This window comes from Leopardus geoffroyi, chromosome C3, assembly GCF_018350155.1.
Source record: "Leopardus geoffroyi isolate Oge1 chromosome C3, O.geoffroyi_Oge1_pat1.0, whole genome shotgun sequence".
Classification (NCBI taxonomy): Eukaryota; Metazoa; Chordata; class Mammalia; order Carnivora; family Felidae; genus Leopardus; species Leopardus geoffroyi.
In genome coordinates, this window is record NC_059338.1 from 108,295,004 (window position 1) to 108,318,581 (window position 23,578).

At 34.2% G+C, this 23,578-nt stretch overlaps 1 protein-coding gene and 1 long non-coding RNA gene across 11 annotated transcripts in view; one reads left to right on the plus strand and one right to left on the minus strand.

Moving 5' to 3' along the window:
• The window catches only part of VPS13B (vacuolar protein sorting 13 homolog B), an 811,203-nt gene that overhangs the window by 310,495 nt on the left and 477,130 nt on the right, over positions 1 to 23,578 (minus strand). For all 10 annotated transcript variants that reach the window (XM_045454090.1, XM_045454093.1, XM_045454091.1 and 7 more), the window contains one exon: positions 21,806 to 21,917. In XM_045454090.1, the coding sequence (XP_045310046.1) occupies positions 21,806 to 21,917 (112 nt within the window). The remainder of the gene's footprint in view (positions 1 to 21,805; positions 21,918 to 23,578) is intronic.
• Positions 1,921 to 21,947, plus strand: LOC123585686. The gene is made up of 3 exons (XR_006706368.1): positions 1,921 to 3,075; positions 11,742 to 11,869; positions 21,764 to 21,947. It is a non-coding gene; the product is annotated as an uncharacterized LOC123585686 (long non-coding RNA).

The window sequence follows — 23,578 nt, forward strand, 5'->3', positions numbered from 1 at the left end:
GCTGAAATTTTGTTTTACCAAAGAATTCTTCAAATTTAAAAACTTATTTCTGAGAAAGACATGGTCCAAAGTGATGGAAGAGCTAGAAAATATTTTACCAATAAACTTGAGACATGAAAGTGGTGGAAAAAAGAATTTTTCTCACACCTTAGCATGTGTGCTGGGACAAAAGTGTTCAAAATAAAATTTATGAACTGAGAATCAATGAGGTCAAACAGCTGTTAAAAAGATGTTACAAAATGACTCCCAGTTTAACTGGTGATGATTTTCAAATCTCTTCTTTCTGCGAACACCATAAAGTACCCCTTAAAAATATAACTGTTTATAGAAATGAAGATGTGTTTTCTGCTTTCGGGTACCAAAAAGAAGAAAAAGAATATTCCTTCACTAAGAATGGCTGCTCCCAGTAAGAGAAGACAGTATTAAAGTAGCTTATAAGCATCTTTCCTATCACCAATTTATCTAACAATTATGTACATTTATTTACTAATTTATTCATTATATCATTTTATTATATTAAAATCCAGAATTCTCATTCAACATCAGTATGTTTTTAAATTATACATGTTGTCTATCTATATCTTAACATGTTGGGAAAAATGAAAAAGTGTACAGAAAATAATTGTACCTTTTTTATAAAGCCAATTGAATACTGTCCACAAATTACTGATAAAAGGTCTATTAGTTATTAAAATATTTTTAGTAAAAAATTTTCAAAATATTTTTTACTTAGTACACTATTATGCTTACAACATAATCATGATTATTTTGATCCTAAATATTAACACCATAAGCCATGATCTGAAACTGATTTAAACTATGGTGAAAATAACTTTAATTTACAATATTAGTGAAATCTTTTCTTACAAGATGAAATAAATGCAAATGCTACATTAATATACTAAGTATGTAAAATATTCAGTGTTTTATATTTTAAATGTACCATATATTTCTTTACCTAGAGAAAATGATGTTTAAAAAAATCAATTAATATATTTTAAGCCCAATTATAAAGATGACTAAACTATGTTCCATGAAGGTAAAGATGGTGAAAAATTTTATTACACTTTTTAGATGCTATGTATGTATCCTTACATCCACCTAACAGCTGGTAAATAGTAAGTACTCACAAATATTTTTAAAGAAATTAACAAATGGCATAATAAAACTGATAATTTAAGGAAAAAGGACAACTTATTATTTCAATATTTTAGAAAGAGCTTGTTTGGAAGCTAGTACATGCCTGTAGTCTCAATTAAATTAATGTATTAAAGATATATCCAGCACCAGCTCTGAAAGAGAGACAAAAGACAAAAACTAAAAATACCCAGGTACTTGCACAAGGGGAAAAGATCAAACTGGTTCCTTAAACAAATAAAGCAATCCTACACACACACACACACACACCAGAATAAAGCATATATTTCCTGAGCACCACCACTGTTGAGTGCTGAATAACTAATGGGCGACCTAACGATTTCATACTAAAAGTATAGAAAAGAGCCCAAAAGCAAATATAAATGTCATAGAAAAGATAAATATGAAAGAATAAAGAACATATTTTCATATATTTTACATTAAGGAGACAGAAAAAAAAAAACCCTAAAAATTTAAAACATTATCTGAAGACTTAAAGAATGGATATAAAGCTACCATTTTTTCCTACTTTTTAAAACTGCAGTTAGAGAATTCAAATTAGTCTAAAAAATCTAGAAAATATCCACCAGTAAAAACAAGGAAAATAACTTCCCATAGACCAATGATCACAGGTAACTACCTTTGACAATCTGGTGTATAACAATCCAGGGTATTTTCTTCCCCGTGTGAGTGGGAGGTGGGGGGGAACTGGGCAGAGAGGGAGAGACAGAATTGGAAGCAGGCTCCAAGCTCTGAGCTGTCTGCAAAAAGCCTGACTAGGGGCTTGAACTCACAAACCATGAGATCATGACCTGGGCAGAAGTCAGATGCTTAACCAACTGAGCCACCCAGGTGCCCCAGGGTATTTTCCATTAATATGTAAACATGTATGTAGATAAGCTCTTACTCTATATGCAGTTTTAAAAACACTTTTGTTCACTTACCAAATACCTAAAGCATATTTCATGTTAATAAACAGGCACACGTATCGTTTTTTGTGATGATGGTCACTTAGAATTTCACTGCATGTATACACCATTATTATATTAACCTGTCCTCTACAGCTGAGCATTTAGATGTTTATGAAATTTTGCCATATATATAATCAGCCACTGTTGCTCATTTATGTTTGAAACGCAGCCTAAAGCTATAGTGGTTTAGCACTTCACTGCTCTAGGTGATCTTAGAAGAGTAAAGAGCATGTGTAATTGTCAATTTTGTTTCATTAAAAATGTATAATAGTGCTGATGGCGATTTTGTCAATACTTATTCTTAGTGCCTCTAAACCTCACATACCCAGGAAAACTACACTCTGAGGCTAGTTTCCTTCTTGAAATTTATATGCCTGTAGGAGACTGTGAGAAGAAAATGCTGATTTAAAAACCAGGTACATAAGGTAAAGTGAGGAAACATAAAGGGCTGTCTATGGTGATGTTACTATTGGCAGTCCCTAGCACTAAATCATCTCTTTCATGGCAATCAGTCCTTAGGAGGATTATCCAATTATGAAAAATAAATACCTTAATGAAAATGAGAGGTGGCAGTTTAAAAGAAAACAGTACCCTTAATTATAATAATGCTCCTAGGTATGGTTAATGACCCTATACATTAAGGAACATAGAACTTTAATGACCTGGACCACACCAGGGTCACAATTGGTAGCGGAACACTGATCAACATATAAAAGCCACCAAACACATGAAAGAAATTACAGTACATCACACATCAAACATTTTGGCCTGGTGCTTCCTTCCTCTAATCCTACTGGCAGGAAATGCTCTACATATCCTTTGAGGTGACCAGACACATTTAAAAGTAGTCCCTGGTTAAAAAAGCTCTTTGGCTACTGCAGTTTTCTCCAAAGAGGAGAGCGCCTTCTGCTCAGCACTGCTCCCTTCACTTCCACTTGAAGCACCTCAAAGGAGCTCCGCTGATGAGGTACTGTAACCACATCATGTCATTTCCTCTTCGCCGGGTTAAAATGTATAGAAAATAAATATAAAAAATGTTTTCACATTTTTATGAGGTAGTATCAGGCAAATTCACTTGCAAATATTATAGATTTAACTATTTTGTTTTGAAATATGTAAAGTAAGGTGAACATTATGTAAGCAAACATGTTTTGCCCTAAATCATCTTCTAAGTTAGCTTCTTATCAGAAAGTATTTATGGCACTATGAATAAATTTTAAGATTCTCTTTTTAATATTCCCATACTTAGCCTGGAACCTGAACAAATGATCCTGGCACACTATGCAAGGTGAAGGCTAAATTTCTGAGGATGAACATTTTCCAATAAATTCAGTTGGAAAAAAAAATAGAGATCCAGATGGAAAGATAACTTTCCCTGAGAGTCATCTGTTCTGCTATTAACTAGGATTAAAAAAATCAAAACATATTTGATTTTACTGTGTTATTCTACGGTGTAAATATGTTTATAGTATATTTTGACATTTTTTTAACCAGGATGACAGGATATTAAGAAATTATCATATATTTCATTAACATCTACTCTGTCACCAAACTGAACCAATAACATTGCAATTCTTTAATTCTATGCATGTATTTTTTCCCTAGTTTTTGCATTATTCTTCAAGTTTTGTGGTACTATACCTCAGTTTTATCAGGTGTTCTTTAAAATCACCTGGAAATACTGAGGTTGTGTTTCACTGAACATCAGCTTCGTGACTTCTATTCAGAACTTAAATGACTGGTAATGTGTTCAATGCCACAGACATGCTGTCCATAGTGTGTTTGATAAGCTGACATGGGACAGGGATTCTTTTCACTGTTGTGTCAGTTTATCAAACCCATACCTGGACGACAGTCAATTCAGTTAGAGGACGACGGGAGTCCTGGAATAAAAAGCGGCATGTCCTTTTGAGAAGCTATATACTCTGATGTACAAAAGTCCTATGTATGTATGTATGTATATGACAACGTGCACTAAATAACTGTAGCAATAAATAAAATTCATAGAAATTGGTTCAAAAGCTCACATTATAACCACAGTTATTGAAGTATATCTTAGGAATATGTCTAATGAATAGAGTTGTCTATTAATAAAAAATTTTCATCTTCTTACATCGAGTTTATGTTTTTCTTACATTCTTTAAAGATTCACATGGAAAATCTGATATTAAGGTATGACCAAGTGAAGTTAAAAGTTGTACTTTAATTCGGGTCAAAATCATTTATTTTTGAATTGTGTGATTTGACACTGGCTCACAAACTATGTTGATTTACACATGATAAGCTATGTGGAGAAAAAATGTTTTCACAACTTATGTCAAAAAAGAATACATGATTATGGAGGTCAGAATAATGGTTATCTTTGGAGTGGAGGGCACGGGGTGGGATGGGAATGAGGAAAAGTTTCTGGAGTGGTGGGTGGTGGTACCTTGGCCATACCTACGTAAAAGTTCATCAAGCTTATACAAATAATTAATACACTTCCCTAAATTTAAGTTATAACTCAAGATAAAGATATGAAAAAAAGAACAAACTAGAAAAAAAACTAGCTATGTGCTAATTTTTATCTATTTTGGAATCTCATTTGTAATTTTTTCTACCTTTGTCAATGTGGATTAATTTTTAGGTATCTAGTTTTTGCTCAAAGCTCAATGTTAAAAATGATGGGCAAGAAAAGTATTTCAGATTGAGACAATATCTGTCTGCAGCACAGAGGATACAAGGTCTCCAAATAAAGGATAAGTATTTCTAGTAGACAAAATAGGTATAATTGGACTGTTTAAGGACAGTGACCTCAGTCAATATACACTAATATAAGAAATAAAGATAAGTGTACATAGAAGCTGTTGTTTAAATTGGTACTTTAGAAAATAAAAACTTACTTGATCTCATGCAAAAAAACAAGTATTTTTTGGGTAATAGAATCTTATTTGTGGTTAGCAAGTCTTCTCATACAATGTGTAGAGGTAACTTATTATTAACCATACATATTAAATGAATGCATAGATGTCTTCTAACTTGATTTGTATTAGCTTCTACATTTATATAGAGAAGATAAAAAGGGCTTAGTAGACACTCCTAGTCAACACAGAGTAAAAGGGGTCTTCCTCAAGTCATAATTACAAGGCGAACACTACAGCTCGCTTTTACAAGTTTCTTAAACTCAAAGCTGGTCGAAGATTTTAATTTTTTTAAGTAAGCTCAAGGCCCAACATGGGGCTTGAACTTACAGCCCTGAGATCTTCCGAATGAGGCAGCCAGCCACCACCAGATTTTTAAAACTCCGTTTATCTGTTTATCTTCTATGCTCTATATCTACTCTTTAATTCATTCAGGGTGATGAACAGGGTACATTATATGAATAACTGTAAGAATAAACATGAGGGTTACTTTTTAGTTAAAATATTCAATCTTTGTTATTAATTGACAAAAAATGTAATTCTTCCTGTACACCAGACACTTAGAGAATAGCAATTTTTACTGTTCTTTAAAGAACGGTCTTATGAGACAGTGGTTCTGTTAAATAGTCTTCCTAAGTATCTTAAAGGTAAACTATGCTCTCTCTTGCTTGTCTCTAAGCCCAGAAGTGTTCAGATAATAATTTCACATGATAATGTTAGTGCCTCAATGAAAATATACAATCAGAAATGCATATATTATATATCCAGCATACTTTATATAACCAAAATGTATCTGAAAGAAATACAAGATAGATTTTCCAAGTTTATAATATAAAACTGTCATGAAATGAAACTAAACATATTCTATTATTCTGTAACTTCTTTCCAACATGAATTTCTAGTGTAAAGCATCTAAACATATCAATAAAAAGGGTTAAATACATGTAATGTAACATTCCAAAATCTATGACAGTAAAACTTAGAGTCATTTCAACACTGTTATTGAGGTAGCTTTTGGCAACAAATAGAAATACATTCATGGAAACCTACATCCTGCTACAGGAAGCCACAAAAGACGCAGTAACATTGGTGAGGGCCAAATGTAAATCCGAAGCCTTCACACTAGATCAGCTGAAGAACACGACAGGGACTAAAAGTCTGCCAATAGTATTTATGAACAAAGCTTTTAGACAAGTTATTCTTTTTTTTTTTTTTTAACGTTTATTTATTTTTGAGACAGAGAGAGACAGAGCATGAACGGGGGAGGGTCAGAGAGAGGGAGACACAGAATCTGAAACAGGCTCCAGGCTCTGAGCTGTCAGCACAGAGCCCGATGCGGGGCTCGAACTCACGGACCGCGAGATCATGACCTGAGCCGAAGTCGGCCGCCCAACCAACTGAGCCACCCAGGCGCCCCAAGACAAGTTATTCTAAATACCTACTATCCCAATCTCTCTGATTTGCTAAGAGAGAGTTATCTGAAACCAACAATAAGCATTATAAGATTAGGGACATAACGTCACCAGATATGAAACATATCTTGCCCCAAACCAAAACAATGGTTATTTTGAGAACATTCATATAGAAAGAAAATTAGAAAGAAATTAAAGGTTGGGAGGGGAAGGGCATAGTTTATGGAGATTTGCAAAATTTGATCTTTACAGTATATTTGGAAAATACAGCTCAGAGTTAGAGTAGAAGGTCAGCTAGGTTTTAAGTGAAATTGTAAAAGGACATAGAAGAGAAATACCAACCCTTGAACTGGATATTCATTAGGAATAAAGAAAGGCTATCATTAGTATTTCCAGAAAAAGAATAATCTCGTTTGTAAATAAAGACAATTTTTCAAAGCATACATGCACAGTTTTTAATCATATTAATCTCATCTATGAATTTCTATTGGTCACATTGTTTCAATTAACAATTGTTTGGGCCTATATATATTGTTGAAATGTACATATAAAACAAGATTAACAAAATTAAGTTAGTTTCAACCATGAATTTCAATGGTTACATCAATTTAATGTTATTTTGTATTGGGAACATTAACCCTATGAAAAGCCAGAATCACCATTATAAGGTTAAAAATGACAAAAAGATACTGTCAAGGTTTTAATGTAGGTGAAATATTCTGTTGCATGCAAATGCCTGTCTCTTGCATTGCATCAAGGTCTCTTTATTTAAAACCTTAAATGAGATACTTGAGTCCTGATTTTTAGTAAACTGTAATTTAAAAAATAACTCATGTGATTGTATATCAAAGTCAAAAAAAAAATTAAGACTTTTTTTTATAGTGGTTTAAAAAAAATTCGGCTTTAACAAGATTTCAGTAAAGCTTCCATTTAGAAAATGGGTATTTTATGTCAAGACTTATGCTGCCAAAATTATCGCCATAAAATGAATTTTTGTAATGAAAGCTACATTTTCTTATCAATTATAAAAGAACAAATCATGTTTTCACACTTACTGTGGTGGGTGGTTAGCACATCAGTCTCACAGTGAGAAGCGGACAGCAACCACTATTGCACAAGTTGTCCATAAAAAAAAGCAAAAAATGGAACAAGTGTTGGAGGAGTACTACTAATGGAAATCTTCTAAGAGAAGATTTCTAAGATAAGCTGAAAATGAATCAGCTCCTCTAATGTTTGTAATTCCTTAAAAGTAAAATTCCATAAATGAAACTGCCACAGATTGAGTACACCTGTCAGAAGCCTCATTTATAAAAGATGTCTTTAAAAAGTTAGTCAAAATTACCATGGAGTTTTCATATAATGCTTGTAGACAATTTTTAAGAGAAAGAAATTCTCTATGGAGAAAAACTGAAACCCAATACTACATTCAATCAATTAAGTACTGAATGTACCAAAAAAGGATTAGCAAATGCCTGTAAAGAAGAAATGGCTGAAAAATTCAACAACTGGCAAAGTTTCTAAAAAGCTATGGGATAAATTAGTCACAGATAAAATCCCAGAAGGGACTTCAGAAGACCCACAAATATTTGTGGCTCCTACCAAGAGCTATATGCAGAACTTTACAAATGTCGAATTATAAGAAGAATATAGTTCTCTCAAGTAAATGATGAAGATTAAGAAACTTTGTAATTAAGAGTACAAAAGAGGGATGCCTGGGTGGCTCAGTCGATTAAGCATCTGACTTCAGCTCGGGTCATGAGGTTACAGTCTGTGGGTTCGAGCTCCATGTTGGGCTCTGTGCTGACAGCTCAGAGCCTGGAGCCTGCTTCAGATTTCTATGTCTCCCTCTCTCTCTGTCCCTCCCCCCGCTTGTGCCGTCTCTCAAAACTAAATAAATAAACATTAAAAAAAAAGTAAAAAAGAAAAAATGTTTTGAGTATTTTAAAATTCTTTAATAAAATATTTTAGAAAAATGTATGAAGTAAATTTGATTGTTATAATCACTAGTTTAAGTCTTGTAGGGTAGATATTAAAATTTTTGTAAATTTTTAAACAATATGATAGAGCAATGACATTGGAAGTCTGTGTATAATCTTAAATGACTTCCAAATCTATATGTCTAATTCTATAAGCCCCATTTTCATATATGTAGCTTAAACACAGTATTTCTCAATTGCACAGAATGTGAGAGAAAAAAGCCCAAGGTACTAAAACTCCATATAATATGCTTATTTAACTTTGATATAACTTTTGCATATGAAAAATATGTGAACAAACAGTACACAGTTGTTTTAACATAAGAAAATCAATACCTTCTTCTACACAATTTAAGAGAAAAGTTGTGATATGTAAGAATACTCTGGGAAGAAGAAATACAACAAAGAAAAAAGAGTTTCAACTTTTCCTTCTCTTTCATAATTTTGAGACAGAATTAAAGAAATAATTATACTGAGGTAAACATTTATCATTATGTTTTATAAACACTTAAAATATCTTATGAAATAAAAATCACAGACATATACTGAGTTTATTAATCAGCAAATCTATGTTAATATTTACATCTGGTCATGATTCATTCACAGTTCAAAACGGATGTGAGAAAAAGCTTGATGACAATCAAAATCATTAGCTAGGAATGTTAATGGGGAGATTTTATGTAGATCATATAGTAAGAAGTACAGCCTAATGAAAATTCTTTCAAAATAGATTTTATGCCCAAGTACATCCAAGGACCAAAGAACTCAAACACTAGGATTATAAGAGTTTTCATCATAAATTATGGCTCTAATAGCTGTAATATTAAGGCATCGTAGCTTGTAATATTTTAGGAAACCTAAGGAAAATGCACTAAAACTTGTGCCTATTAGTTTGTTTCAATTTACTCACTGTTTTTAATTTTTATTTATATTTTTAATGTTTGATTTTGAGAGACAGAGAGAGAGAGCGCGCGCGAGTGAGCAGGGGAGGGGCAGAGAGAGAGGGAGACACAGAAACTAAAGCAGGCTCCAGGCTGTGAACTGTCAGCACAGAGCCCGACGCAGGGCTCGAACCCACGAATCATGAGATCGTGACCTAAGCGGAAGTCAGACGCTCAACCGACTGAGCCACCGAGGGCCCCTCCATTTACTCACTGTTAACAAGAATATTGTTAGAAAAAAAACTAATATCTAAACACTTATAAAATTTAATGAAATATGAATGCAAAACTTCAAAAAAAAATTAAGTTCAACCTTAGCTATACACTGGTTAACTGTAAATTAAACTAAAACCAGCATCTTTTTTTTTTTAAAGATCTACTTTTGTTTTCTTTTAATTTTTATTTAAATCCAGGTTAGTTAACATGTAGTGCAATGATGACTTCAGGAGTAGAATTTAGTGATTCATCACTTACATATAACACCCAGTGCTCATCCCAACAAGCGCCCTCCCCTTAATGCCCATCACCATTTAACCCATCCACCCACCCCATACACCCCTCCAGCAACCCTCAGTTTGTTCTCTGTGTTTAAGAGTCTCTAATGGTTCACAAATCAAAAAATTAAAGCCAGCATCTTATAAGAAACTCAGTAACAGGCAGCAAAATGTAGTGGTAAAGAGCATGGACAATGGAAACAGGTTCTGTCACTTATTTTATGCGTGACCCAGGAGAAATCACTTAATGTCTGTAGAATCAGTTTCTATGTCTAAAGTACAGACAATCATAATACTTGACTCTTATTACTTAAAGGTTATAATGAAGTAAGCATTGCACTGAAACATCAAGTAGAATCCCTGACACAAGGGAAGCACTCACTAGATGTTAGCTATTACTGCCGCTGCTGCTGCTGTTATATTGCAGAAAGGTACCTCAGGCACTGGTATTGAAGGCCAAAGAAAGAAGACATTCTAAGTAAAATAATTATGAATTTTTTTGTTTTTTGTTTTTTGTTTTTTTAAAGAGAAGGATTTAAGCAAGCCATTAAAAAGAAAGATGTGATTCTTAGGAATTTTTTTATGTTAATGATGTTGAACACCAAAGAAAAAGATTTTTCAAGAATTCATAACCTCTCCAATGTAAAGTTTTTATAATAAAAACTCCTTGAAAGGCTAATCTGGAAGAAGAGTACATTTCAAGAAAATTGAAAATGCATACATAAAGAAGGGCCACAGCAAAGAACCTACTAAGCATTACTGGGGTAAACAAAATATATTCAATAATTTGAACAAGACTCTTATGTAAGAAAATGCCGGCAAGACTTGAAATAGAGACTGAGGTCAGCTCACAGAAGAGGATGCATGTTGGATTAAAAGAAATTTTGTCATGTTAAAACTTGAGCATTATTACAGATGCTGAGCAGAGTTTCAAAGTGGGACATTAAAGCTCAAATGCCCACAGTATTTTAATTCATACCGTAGTGACGACTGTGAGCCACTTGGGTCTTTTCAATTCACATGGTAACAAAGAACAGCTGTAATTATTTCAGTTTCCTATTGGTACTGATATATTCGTTCTTCAAAAACCACCCAGTAGCTATCTCACTGACAGAAACAACTCAATTTTCCTTTTACAGTTTCCCAGGTACAGTGATGTCTTGAAGTCTGGAAGTCTTCGTCACAATACGTTCTACAGAAGTTTTCACAGCGTTTTTTAATAATGGAGAACATTTTGTTGGCTAGACACAAAAAGTAGTCTTTAAATAGATTCTTGATCTGTATCTAAAATGGTTCAAAAACAGGCAAGCATTTCTGAGTATGAGGACACTGAAGGGTGCCTACAACATACTGAGTTGAAACAAACCCAAGTTGCAGAACACTATTTAGACCCCATTTTTTAAGACAGGTAGAGCTGGCTTGTCACTCTCTTACAGACACACAGAAGTGGTCTAAAAAAGTGTCAACCTGTTAACAATGGCCACAAAGTAAGGAAATAGCCAGCAATCAGAATAAGCAGTAGGATTCTATTTTCTATAGCATATATTAATTAACTTAAACAATGAACACTACACTTCTATTTTAAAAACCTTAATATAGGCTTATTAAAAGAGTAAAATAAAGGTAGATTTACTATTAAAAAGGTATCATTTCAACAATTTGTTATTTTAAAAAATTCTATTTTAACTTTTCATATTTTAATTTGATAACAAGACTACTAAATAATGATAAACTGAATTGTAAACAATTTTTAAAGGATTTTTATGAAAGGATTTATATTTTATAAAAGGATTTATAAAAGGATTTTTAAAAACAGATCACTAAAACATACTGAAAAAATGATGCATTTACTTAAATAGACTCATGAATAACTAATGTCAATGTTTCTATTCTCTTCCACTTTTAAAAAGAAAAATCATTGAATGGAAATGAAGAATACTTTTTCCCTGTTCCTTCCTGTGAAACCTGTCTGGATGGAACTTCCGGAATCATTCTTTCCTTGTATGATAATTTTCAGAAGATGTACAGACTTAATGCCGTAAGGACACAAAAAAGTTTAGGGTGCAAGTTCATAACTTCTGATTTTGCTTATTTCATTAATCCAGGCTCTGTGGGAGGTGTTGTAGATAAAGTGTGAATTACTATGCTATTGAATCTATCAGAGCTTTACAATGTAATTTCATCGACTTGAATAATATGGTTGGGGTCTTCAGTTCAATGAAGGGAGGTACCATTAAGTCCTACTCAAAAGTAAATTTCTAGCATTGGTGTTACATACACTGTAGGCACTCAGTAGATATCTGCTGAATAAGTGAAATAATTAATATTTTAAAAATAAGTGAATTAAAGTAATAAATGAATTAATGCATGTATACATACATGCAATGTGATAGCATGAATGTCTCAAAAAATCCCTACTGTTCTAATGACTGATGTAGAGCTATTTATTCTATTTATCTTATTTAAAAAAATAGTTAAACATCATTTAAAACAATAAAAATTAAGTTAAAATACTTGTAAGACTGTATTCAGGTTTATAGTCAATGAAATTTTTAGGTAAGTCCTAGGAAGTAGAGATAATATAAATCCAATGTAATTTTCCTATAGTGAGTATACTATAGAATGGCATAAGGTCCTGACTGATACTTACATCCATTTTTTTTTTAGTAGAAACAAACATAAACTCTCAAGTTACTGAGCTGCAGATGATATACCAGCATTTGAAGAACATAGTTTCCAAAAATATATATAAATCATTTACATTAAAAAGTATAACTAAATTTATTAAATCATTAATGTGCTTAAGTTACAAACACATTTAAACAGTTTACTTCATAATGCTTATTTTAATTTCCTTAAATCAGCCTATGAAGGAACACTTTTCAGCATAGGTCATTTTTTTTTTTTTTAATCTGCCTTTTAACCTTTTATCCCTAAATGTTTCTCTGTTGCTCTTTAGCCAGAGACAAGAACCTGAATCATCTCTGAGGGAATGAGATTGTGTAAGACAGAGGGAAATCTATCAGGCCAAACTGTGTTTCAGAACTTCAGTGTAAGTCAGGGAAAAAAACAGTTGAACACATCATAGGAGAATCTCAGAAAGAGGTAAAAGGAAACTGGGAGATCACCTTATGCAGGAATTAGTAGTTGGAAACTAGAAAGATCAGTAGACTAAAAGGAGGAAGTAGGTAAAAACAGCAGAGGGTCAAGAGAGGAATTCATGAAAACATATAGCTGGGCATGAACACTGGATAAATAACATGTTATATATGCTCTGTTGTTTTCTAGTGGATCAGATCTTTTGAGACTAATGAGGTGCAAATTCATGTAAGTTGTCAGTAATTTAATACGTTTTATTATTTTACATTTTCTGAATCATAGACCCCAAAAGTAACAACCACTGTCAACTGCAAATCTGTAAAAACTCTGAACTTAAAAAAAGACTCCATTGAGGACAGACTTGCTAGGGAACAGGAAAATGTGGGGATGAAAGATACTTGCTATCACAGTGTTTGAATGTTTGGCATTAAAAATTATCAGCATTTATTAAAATATTTTTTAAACCTTGTTTGTTCAAAAGATTTGGAAACCACCTAATCTGCTACACAAGGTGTGGCCCTTGAAGCAGCACATCAATATCACCCAGCATCAGTGTTCTACGCAACCATGTGGGAGCTTGGTGGAAATAGGGAATTTCAGGCCCCATTCCAGACCTCCCAAGTCAAAAGCTGCATTTGAACAGATCCCCAGGTGATTTACAGATACATTCAGTTTAAGAAGCACTGGTCTAGGGGCACCTGGGTGGCTTTAGTCAGTTAAATGGTTAAGCATCCAACTTTGCCTCAGGTCATGATCTCACAGCTCATGGGTTCAAGCCCCACTTCGGGTTCTGTGCTGACAGCTCAGAGTCTGCAGACTGCTTTGGATTCTGTGTCTCTCATTCCCTCTGCCCCTCCCCTGCTTATGCTCTCTCTCAAAAATGAATAAACATTAAAAAAATTTTTTTAAAAAGCAGCACTGGTCTATTTCAACATATAACCAACCCCTTCTTACCCTTCTACATGGTTGATCAGCCTCTGCTATATCAGCAAGGGGGAGCTCAGTACCTCCTAAGATTGTCAACATTTCAAAAAAATGTAAATTCCTGTTCTCCACCTGCCAAACCCCAAACTAAATCCTCCCACAGTTTTCCTTCCCTCAGTTAATTTCATCTTTCCAGTTGCTTAGGCCATACAACTGAATTATCCTTATCTCCGTTGTCTCAAATTCCATGTGCAATCCATCTCCAACTTCTCCTGGCTCTACCACTAAAATATGTCCAGAATCTGACCACTTCTCATCACCTCCACAGCCACTACCATCAGCCAAACCACCATCATCTCCTGCCAAGATTAGTGCAACAGTCACAGACCCTTGCCCTTCCCTGCCTGCAGTCTATTCTTCACGTGTTGGCCTGAATTATCTGCTTAAATATAAATTGGATCCTGCCACTCCTCCAGCTCAAACTCTCTGAAGGCTTCTCATCTGATGAAGAAATCAACCCCTCAAAAATCAGAAAACTTTCATATCACATATTCAGTTAATTCAAATGACAGAAATAATCCGTAACATGACTCCTTTAGAGATCAATGTCAAACTCTCATTTGTTCTTCTGAACTGTGACTGCTTTGTATTAAAGGCAGATTTCACCTGTTTGCAAATGTGTATTTTTAGTCCTTGCTGGTGGTCCCTTCATGTCCCTTTGCAGGTAGATATCTGGTAAACAACAAAATCATTATTTCAAAATTCTTCATGTGTTGATTATTTTCCTCCACAACCACCTCCCACTCAAAATGGTAGCCAAACGCCTAACAATGGCCTCTAAGTTTCCTCCATACTGTCTCTCACCACACTGATTCAGGCATATACTGCTTCAGCTGCCACTGGCTTCATTTGTACACTCCTGTTCCAGGATCCTTATGCTTTCTCAGTGAGCCATTCCTTCTCTTATTAGGCCATGATGTCCATCTCTAACTCCCCATTTTCTGTCTTCTTCCCTGCTTCCACAACAAGTATTATAGAATATTTTAAATTTGTGACTGTCTCCCCCATTAAATATAAGTTCCATAAGAGCAAGGATTTTTTGTCTTGACACTCATCCAATACCTAGAAAGGTGCCTAATGTGCAGTAGGCTCACAAAAAAACATTTGTTAAATAATGAATAAAGAACAAATAGCCCCATTGTTATTACTTTTATAACTGAAAGTCTTCATTCCACTGAGCTGCAAGTTGTCATTGTAATATTCACTAATTTAATGATCTTAGGTCTGTTCTTAGCTTCCAAAGGAATAAAACTATTCCCTGTGACACATGACACGTCAAGTATTTAAAGAATGGTCCTATGTCCCCTAGTTTTCTCATCTTCAGATTTAAGATCTTCAGTTATTTCAGTCTTACTATTGTTCCTTCAAAGGTTTTTTTTTTTTTTTTTATTGGTTGCATTTAGGATTTTTTTGAATTTTCACATACATCTTTTTAATAATGAAAATACCTTTTAATTTTTTAATTTTTATTTTTTTAATGTTTATTGTATTTTTGAGACAGAGAGAGTCAGCGTGTGAGCGGGTGAGGGGCAGAGAGAAAGACACACAGAATCTGAAGCAGGCTCCAGGCTCTGAGCTGCCAGCACAGAGCCTGACGTGGGGCTCAAACTCATCAACCGAGAGATCATGACCTGAGCCAAAGTCGGACACTCTACCGACTGAGCCACCCAGGCACCCTGAAAATACCCAACTTTTTAAAGGTAAAGGCATCTCCTTTCTCCCAGGTACAGACATATTTTAGACCTGGGAACCTGTGCTGGGGGAGACAGATGTTGCATTCTCTCTCTCCTTGCTCAGCATTCTCCCTCAGCCCATCAGGGAGGAGTCTCTTTATTTTTGATTTTCAGTAAACTGACCATATTGTCCCTAGATGTAGTTTTCTTTGCATATATTTTGCTTTTATTGAGGATAGGGTACTAGGTTTCTTGGGTCTGCTGGTTAATGAGTATTGTTAATTTTAGAAAACTCTCAAGGGTTATCCTTTTAGTTATGCCTTTTGTTGTTCTTTCTCCTACTTATACATACATTAGACCATTTGGCAATGACCCACATGTTTTTCAGTGTTCACTTTTTCCTCCTCTGTGTGCTTCAGTTTGGATAATTTCTATTTAGCTATGTCTAAATTCACTAAATCCTATCTTCTGCTTTGCCCATTTGCTGTTATAGCTATCCAATGACTCCTTAATTACAGATAGTGTATTTTTCAATTTTAGAATTTTAAATAGACCTCGTTTCTATGAACTCTTTATCTTTTCAACATTTTAAAAATACTATTAACAATTATTTAAAACTCCTGTCTACTTATTCCAACATCTCAATCATCTGTAGGTCTTCTTCTATGAGCTAAATTTTCTCCTGATAATGGATCTAATTTCCTTGCTTCTTTGATATTTTATAATTTTTGATTATATATTGGACATCATATATAAAAAGACTAAAACAAGTTAGGTTATTTCTCCTAGAGAAGGCACACATTTTCCTGCCAGGCAGAATGGGTAAGCAGGGGATAATTTTGATTCAATCATTAACTGAGCTAAGTTGGGGTTGGTTTATAGCTTTAAACTTAATTTGCCTCTGGTTTCAAAGGTCCCAAGGGCAAGACTTGTCCTGTGTTTGTTGTAGGCCTCTCCCAGTAGACTTGTATTATATATATATATGAAATATAATGCAAGACACAAATGTGAGCCACCTCTGTAACTTAAAATTTGCTAATAGTTACACTGAAAAAAGGTTTAAAAATACAGTGGGAAAGAGTTGTAATAATGTATTTAACTCAACACATCCAAGTATTGCTATCATTATATAAAATCAACATAAAGATTAAGGAGATATTTTATTAATTACTCAAAATATTGTGTGTATTTTATACTTCTAGAACATCTCAATTTGGACTAGCCACATTCTTTTTTTAAAGTATCTTATCTTACCTGATCTTAGAGAGTGCCAGCAGAGGAGAGGGGCAGAGGAGGGGGGTTAGGGGAGGGAAGGGAAAAGGAGTGCGAAGGAGGGAGAGGGAGGGAGAAGGAAGGAGAAGGAGGAGGCTGGGGGGAGGGAGGGGGAGAGAAGGAGAAGAGGGGGAGAGGGGGAGGGAGGGAGGGGGAGGGGGAGGGGGAGGGGGAGAGAGAGAGAGAGAGAGAATGAATCCCAAGAAGGCTTCACCCTCAGCACAGAGCCTGACGTGGGGTTCGATCCCATGACCCCAGGATCGTGACCTGAGCCAAAACCAAGAGTCCATCATTCGACCTGCTAAGTGACCCAGGTGCCCCTGGACTAGCCACATTCTAAAAGCAGAAGAGCCATAGTAGTTAGTGACTACTGTATTGAAGAGTGCACCTCCAACATGGCTTTATCTTTTAAAGAATGTGAAACTTTGTGATATTCAATTTCTTCTTACCAGCTCCCTCTCCCCACCCAACACTCAAAAAAACAAAAACAAAAACAAAAAGCAAACAAACAAAAAAACACTATGGATGACTGTGTGTTTGGGGTTCCTCCAGATTCCAATGTGTCACTCTAGCTCATGACCAATAAATGTCCCTTGATTTATTCCTTTCCACAATAAAATATCCCTGCTTATAGCAGATAAGGCAAATAATTCCAAAGGTGAAAAGTGCATCCAGTCTCCATATACCTAGAACAGGTATTTCTCTTTCTGGAATTTAATTCCTCTGGACCAATTTGTGACATCAATCTTTGATTTAAAACAATCGGCTCTATTGAGATACAATTTACATCCAATAAAATTGATCCTTTTGAGGTGTATAATTTAGTTTTTTGTATATTCTCATTGCACTCACTATACCTCACTCACTGTACAAGTACTCACTGGACAAATTATTGCACATCACCACTATCTAATTCTAGAACACTATTATCACCCCAAAAAGAAATTCTATACCCATTAGCAGTCATTCTTCTCTTCTGTCTTAGCAACCACTCTTCCACTGTCTCAATGGATGTGTCTGTTCTGGTTATTCCATTTAAATATAAATAGAATCATATAATATGTGACTTTTTTGTCTGGTTTCTTTTACTTTGTGTGTTTCCAAGGTTGATCTATGTTAAAACATAGACTTTATTCCTCTCTATGGCAGAATACTATTCTATTACATGAGTATACCACATGTGTTTAGCCATTTGTCAACTGAAAAACCTTTGGGTATTTTCCACTTCTAGCTATTATGAGTAGTGCTGCTACGACCACTGTGGGTATGCATTTGTGTGACACAGTTTTCAATCACCTTGGAGACATACCTAGGAGTAGAATTGCTGCATCATATGATGACTCTATGTTTAACCTTATGAGGTGTTTCTCGCAGTAGCAGCACCATTTTACATTCCCACCAGAAATGCATGAGGGTTCCAATTTCTCCACATCAGTTGTCTTTTTTATTGTAGCCATCCTACTGGGTATAGTTTTGACCTGCATGTCTCTAATGACTAATTGGGTTGAAAATCTTAACACGTGCTTATTGGCCATGTTTATATCTTCTTTGCATATTTATCTATGCAAATCCTTTGCCCATTTATTAATTGGGTTGTTCTTCTATTATTGGCTGTAAGAGTTCTTTATGTATTCTGGATACAAGTCTCTTATCAGATACATGATTTGTAAATATTTTCTCATATTCTATAGACTGTCACTTTCTTGACAGAGTTCTCTGTAGCACAAAAATTTACAATTTTGATAAAACTGAACTTACCTATTTTTTTTCTTTTGTCCCCTCCTCAGCTTTTGGTGTCATTTTAAAGAAGCCATTACCTAATCCAAGGGCACAAAGATTTATTCCTTTCCTTCCTCCTATAAATTCCAGAATTTTACTTCTTATATTTATATCTCTTATATTTACATCATAATTTTTATGTATGGTATAAGGTAAATGTCCAAATTCATGTAAATATTCAGTAGTCCGAATACTATTTGTTGAAAAGACTGTTCTTTACTACTGAATTATCTTGGGTTATCAAAAACCAATGGATAGTAAATGTGATGGTTTGTTGCTGGAATCTCAATTCCATTCATTTATATGTATCTATCCTCATGCCAGTACTCCATTGTCTTGATTACTACTGTTTTATCCTAAGTTTTGAAATCAGGATGTGTCCGCCTTCCAACTTCTTCTTTTCCAGTATTGCTTGGGCCTACTGAATTTCCATATGAATTTTAGGACCAGTTCTGTCAATCTCTGCCAATAAATTAGCTGAAATTTTGATGTGTGGATTATGATGAATGAAAATTATTTGGGGGAGTACTGCCATCTAACATTAATTAAGTCTTCTGATCTATGCACATGGGATATTATTTCATGTATTTAGATCTTAAGATTCTTTGTACATAGGATATGATTCCATGTATTTTAGATCTTTAATTTCTTTCACCCATGTTTTGTAATTTTCAAAGGGTTAAGTTTTGCACATCTTTTGGTAAATTTATTCATAAGTATTTAATTCTTTCTGATGCGATTATAAATGTAATTATTTTCTTAATTTCACTTTTAGGTAGTGCATAGCTTAGTGTTACTATGAGCTGACTTTTATAATTTTGATTTTGTATCCTGCAACCTCGCTGAACTTACTTGCCCAAAAGTTTTCCAGTGGATTACTTAAGATTTGGTATATACAAGATCATGTCATCTACAAAAAGACAGTTCTACTTCCTCCTTACAATCTGGGTGTCTTTTATTTCATTTTCTTGCCTAACTACCCTAGCTAGAACCTCTAGTATAAGGCTACATAGAAGTGGCAAGAGCAGATATCCTTGTCTTGTTCCTGATCTTAGGGAGAGCATATAGTTTTTCACCATCAAATATGTTAGTTATGGATTTTTATAGATGCCACTGATCTGGTTGAGGAAGTTAGAAAAGTCAAGAGAGAAATAAAAAAACACTAAGAGCAGATTAAAAGAAAGAGGAAGTAAAAATATGCAGTGGGAGAGTGCAATGACTAAATGATATGATCAAGGAGAGGGACTAAATGATAAAAATACAAATCTAAAAACAGTTCTGAAAGGAATTCATAAAAAAAATTCTGAAATGCTCTGCCTTTAGTTAAGTGTATGCTTTTGGCAAATCATGCAAAAATTCTGTGCACCTTGGTTTGTCAATTATAAAAAAACTGGGGCATTTATTCTATAAAGTACCTTTTTTGTACTTTGTATGTACTTAGTACATATTTTTATATATTTTGCATGTTTCAGGATATGAGGCACTGAAGATCTAAAAGAGATACTATGTTATTTACACTTAACTTACTTTTTGGCTTTATATTTCCATATTCTACAAAATAATTCAGGTAGCGAAACAGGGAAGGAAACGAGATAGGGAAAGAAGGTAGAAAGTAAAGAAAAAGAAATATAGAAAAGGAAAAGATAAAGAATAAAGATACAGAAAGGGAAGGAAAAAATAAGTATGAAGAAAATATGGAAAGTAAATACGGACAGCGACTGAGAAAAAATAGTTCAAGGACAATGAGAAGAAAGCAATGACAAACAGGCCTAAGGGAGCCATATCTTCACAAATGACTTCTAAGGAGCCAGAATGTGGAGAGGGCAGAGGAGGAAAGGAGTTCACTTTATTGATGGTGATAAGATCTTTTAATAGAAAACATATTTCTTTCACCATAAGTAAGACCCTCTTTGAGGGCCGCTTACTTCTGAAATGAAAAATAAAAGATAAATACACCCGAAAACTTTTTCAAATGTTAGAAGATTAAATTATTTTCACCCAGAAAAAATTCTACTGTAATCCTTCCCCTAGATACTGAGACAGTAAACAGTTATGAGTTGTGATCTTGTGTCTATCATCATCACTTAACCAGAGACAGCTATTGTTTTGGATCCTCAGTTTCCTTATCTATAAAATAAGGCAGCTGGATTAGAAAATTCCAAAGGCCTCCTTCAGTTCTCACATTCTGAGATTCTACATAAGCTAGCAAAATAAGAACTTATTTAAGGGATGAATACTATAAGCTACCAACAAAAGTAATACAAGAGAGAGAACATGATATGTAATTCAAAAGAAAAAAATATCAAATAACGGAAAAATTTGAGACAATCAAATCCCTAGGTCTGCTTAAAGTAAAAATTGCTATCAACCTCTAGGTGGTAAGTGCATTACAAAGATCAGAATCTTTCCTAACGGTAACATTTATTGGAGAACAGTAGGAATTTATTTTTAAAAGAATGACACTACCTCATCTGAGAAGCAGACCAGCAGGATGAATAAGACACTTGTTCATCTGTACTTCTGTGATTTTTCTCACTTGGTATTATTTGCAACTGCACTTTTATGTCTGGCAGCAGTGCCAGTATGAATGATGTATTATTTTTATCATGTTGATTACACATGTTCACCAGTTTAGTTGTCCATATATGCTTGGTGTGGTTTGCAAATACTCAGTGACAAAATCCAGAGCATGGCATTTTCACAGAAAGTGTTTACTGTGAAATTTCTCCTTAGAAGTTTGCTTTTCTTTACAGCTTTGATCCACATGACATCCACAGACCTACGTTTCAAATAATGGCTTATAGTTAAATTAAGAAAATGACTGCAGTAGGATGTGGTAGTTCTGGAGCGAACCTCAGTTTCTTATGTGATTAGAGATTTGGTCAAATTTAAAGTCTGCTAAAATTTTCCAAACTGCGCTTCTTCAGTTTTATGGGGCCTTGGTACTTACATTCTGTTATTCATCAACACTTCACAGAAATACTTGATTTGTCTGAATGAATTTAAAAACCCACAACTGAAGAAAATCAGAAAAACCTGGTTTTAAATATCAAAAGATCCCAAATGAAAAGTATTTCTACAGGCCACACTAAGCAAGTTTTATTGATCAGTGTACTTCTTTGCAGGATGAAATTGCTGCAAGATCGAAGATAAGAAAATAAACTTACTGGTAAATATCTTTCCTGAGGACAGTTCTGCCAAGGGGATTGTCAGCTTGGGGAGCCATAGCAACAGAGCCAATCTTCAAAACCATGGTGTCTTCTTTTGCTGCCTGATTAACTGTAATAAAAGAAATCGATTCATGAGGTATTCAGTGGGTCTGTGTGTACTTTATGCATATGGAGAAATCTAAATAACGGGTAGAGACACATGAAGATAAAACCAATAAATGAGGGCAAGGAAAAAAATTATGTGAAAAATAAAAATATTTGAGGCTTTTGAGAACTACTTCCTTTATATCCCATTAAGTAATTTTCCGTTGTGCACAATTAAAATGATAATTAAAAAACCCAACAACTCCATCCCAACATGAAAACATACGATGTTAACTATGTATGAGTAGTGTTAAAGTAGTATGTTTCTCAAATTTCATAATCTTATGCTACTACATCTTTCTCCCAAGTGACTGTCAGCCCTGGTTTTTGACACTGCCATTGCAGTGTACGCATATATTATTGTCAACAAAGATATTAAAGGTCACTACAAGGCCAGTGACAGATTCTCAAACCATTTAAATTTACATGACAAATAATAATTAAATACAATACACACACACATATGTACACACATGGTCACAGCACTTCAAGTTGTAACATGTCAGAAATTCCAAAAGAAATATAATGGCTGCAACGGTAAAGAAAAAAAAAAAAAAAACCAGGTAATTGTTTAATATACAAGGACATTTAGGCACTTTTTAATTTAAGTAATTTCTACTGTGAAATTGCTTGAGAAATAATTTCATACCTATGTAAAACTTCCACCTCCTAATGGAATCTAACACTAAGGTAAGTAATCTCAGAAAACAATAAAAAAATGAAAAACTATATATATATATATATATATATATATATATATTTAAATTCTGATCCTTTGTATTGAATAAAGCAACAGTATTTTGCCATGTTCTTATAAAGTTTAACAATTTTTCTGTAAATCACTGGCTAATTCAATGTCTTTTCTAAGGACCATTTGAAATGGATAAGGGTTCTCCATGGCCCCATTAATTTATATTAATATAAATTTATATTCTACTCTCTCTTGTCCAACAGATGATGCCATTGTAGTAGCTGTTCAAAAACTGTTTAAAATTGCTAACAATATACAACTTTGTGGCTTTTGAAGAAAACAGATACTCAAACTCATCGTTTCTCCCAAGAAACTATCATCTGCCACAAATGGAACAGAACAGGACTGGCTGCAAGACCTCGGGAATATCCTGAACAGAACACGCCTACAAAGGCATACAATCCATATTTCCCAAACTGTGGTGCCCAAAGAATGCAAAAGCTAAGAGATTATTTCCAGCTGCTTCAGCAGTACACTCAGTATGGTCTGACTTAGATTAGACTAAAAAAGAAAGTCAGAATTAAGAAAATCAGAAAAAGTTAGAAGAAAGATACTCAGGAAAAGAAGGAACCAGGATAAGATGTACATAAAGGGAATGGCAAAACAGCTGGGAGGTGGGGGTCACAAGGACAGAAAAAGGGGGAAAAAGAGATGAGCTATCATAATAAATATTAGCATGTGGATGGTGCAATAAAGACAGTACTTTTAAATGTCCACAGCAAAAAAGATCAAATAGAAAACGGCTTCTCATGCAGCTGTACTCTTTTCAAATGACTAGAGGTCTGGTTTGATTATAGGTCCTTATACTATGAACATTGTTTACATTTCACAGATCTTGCATTTTATGCCAAGCTTATCAAATAGTTCCATGTGGG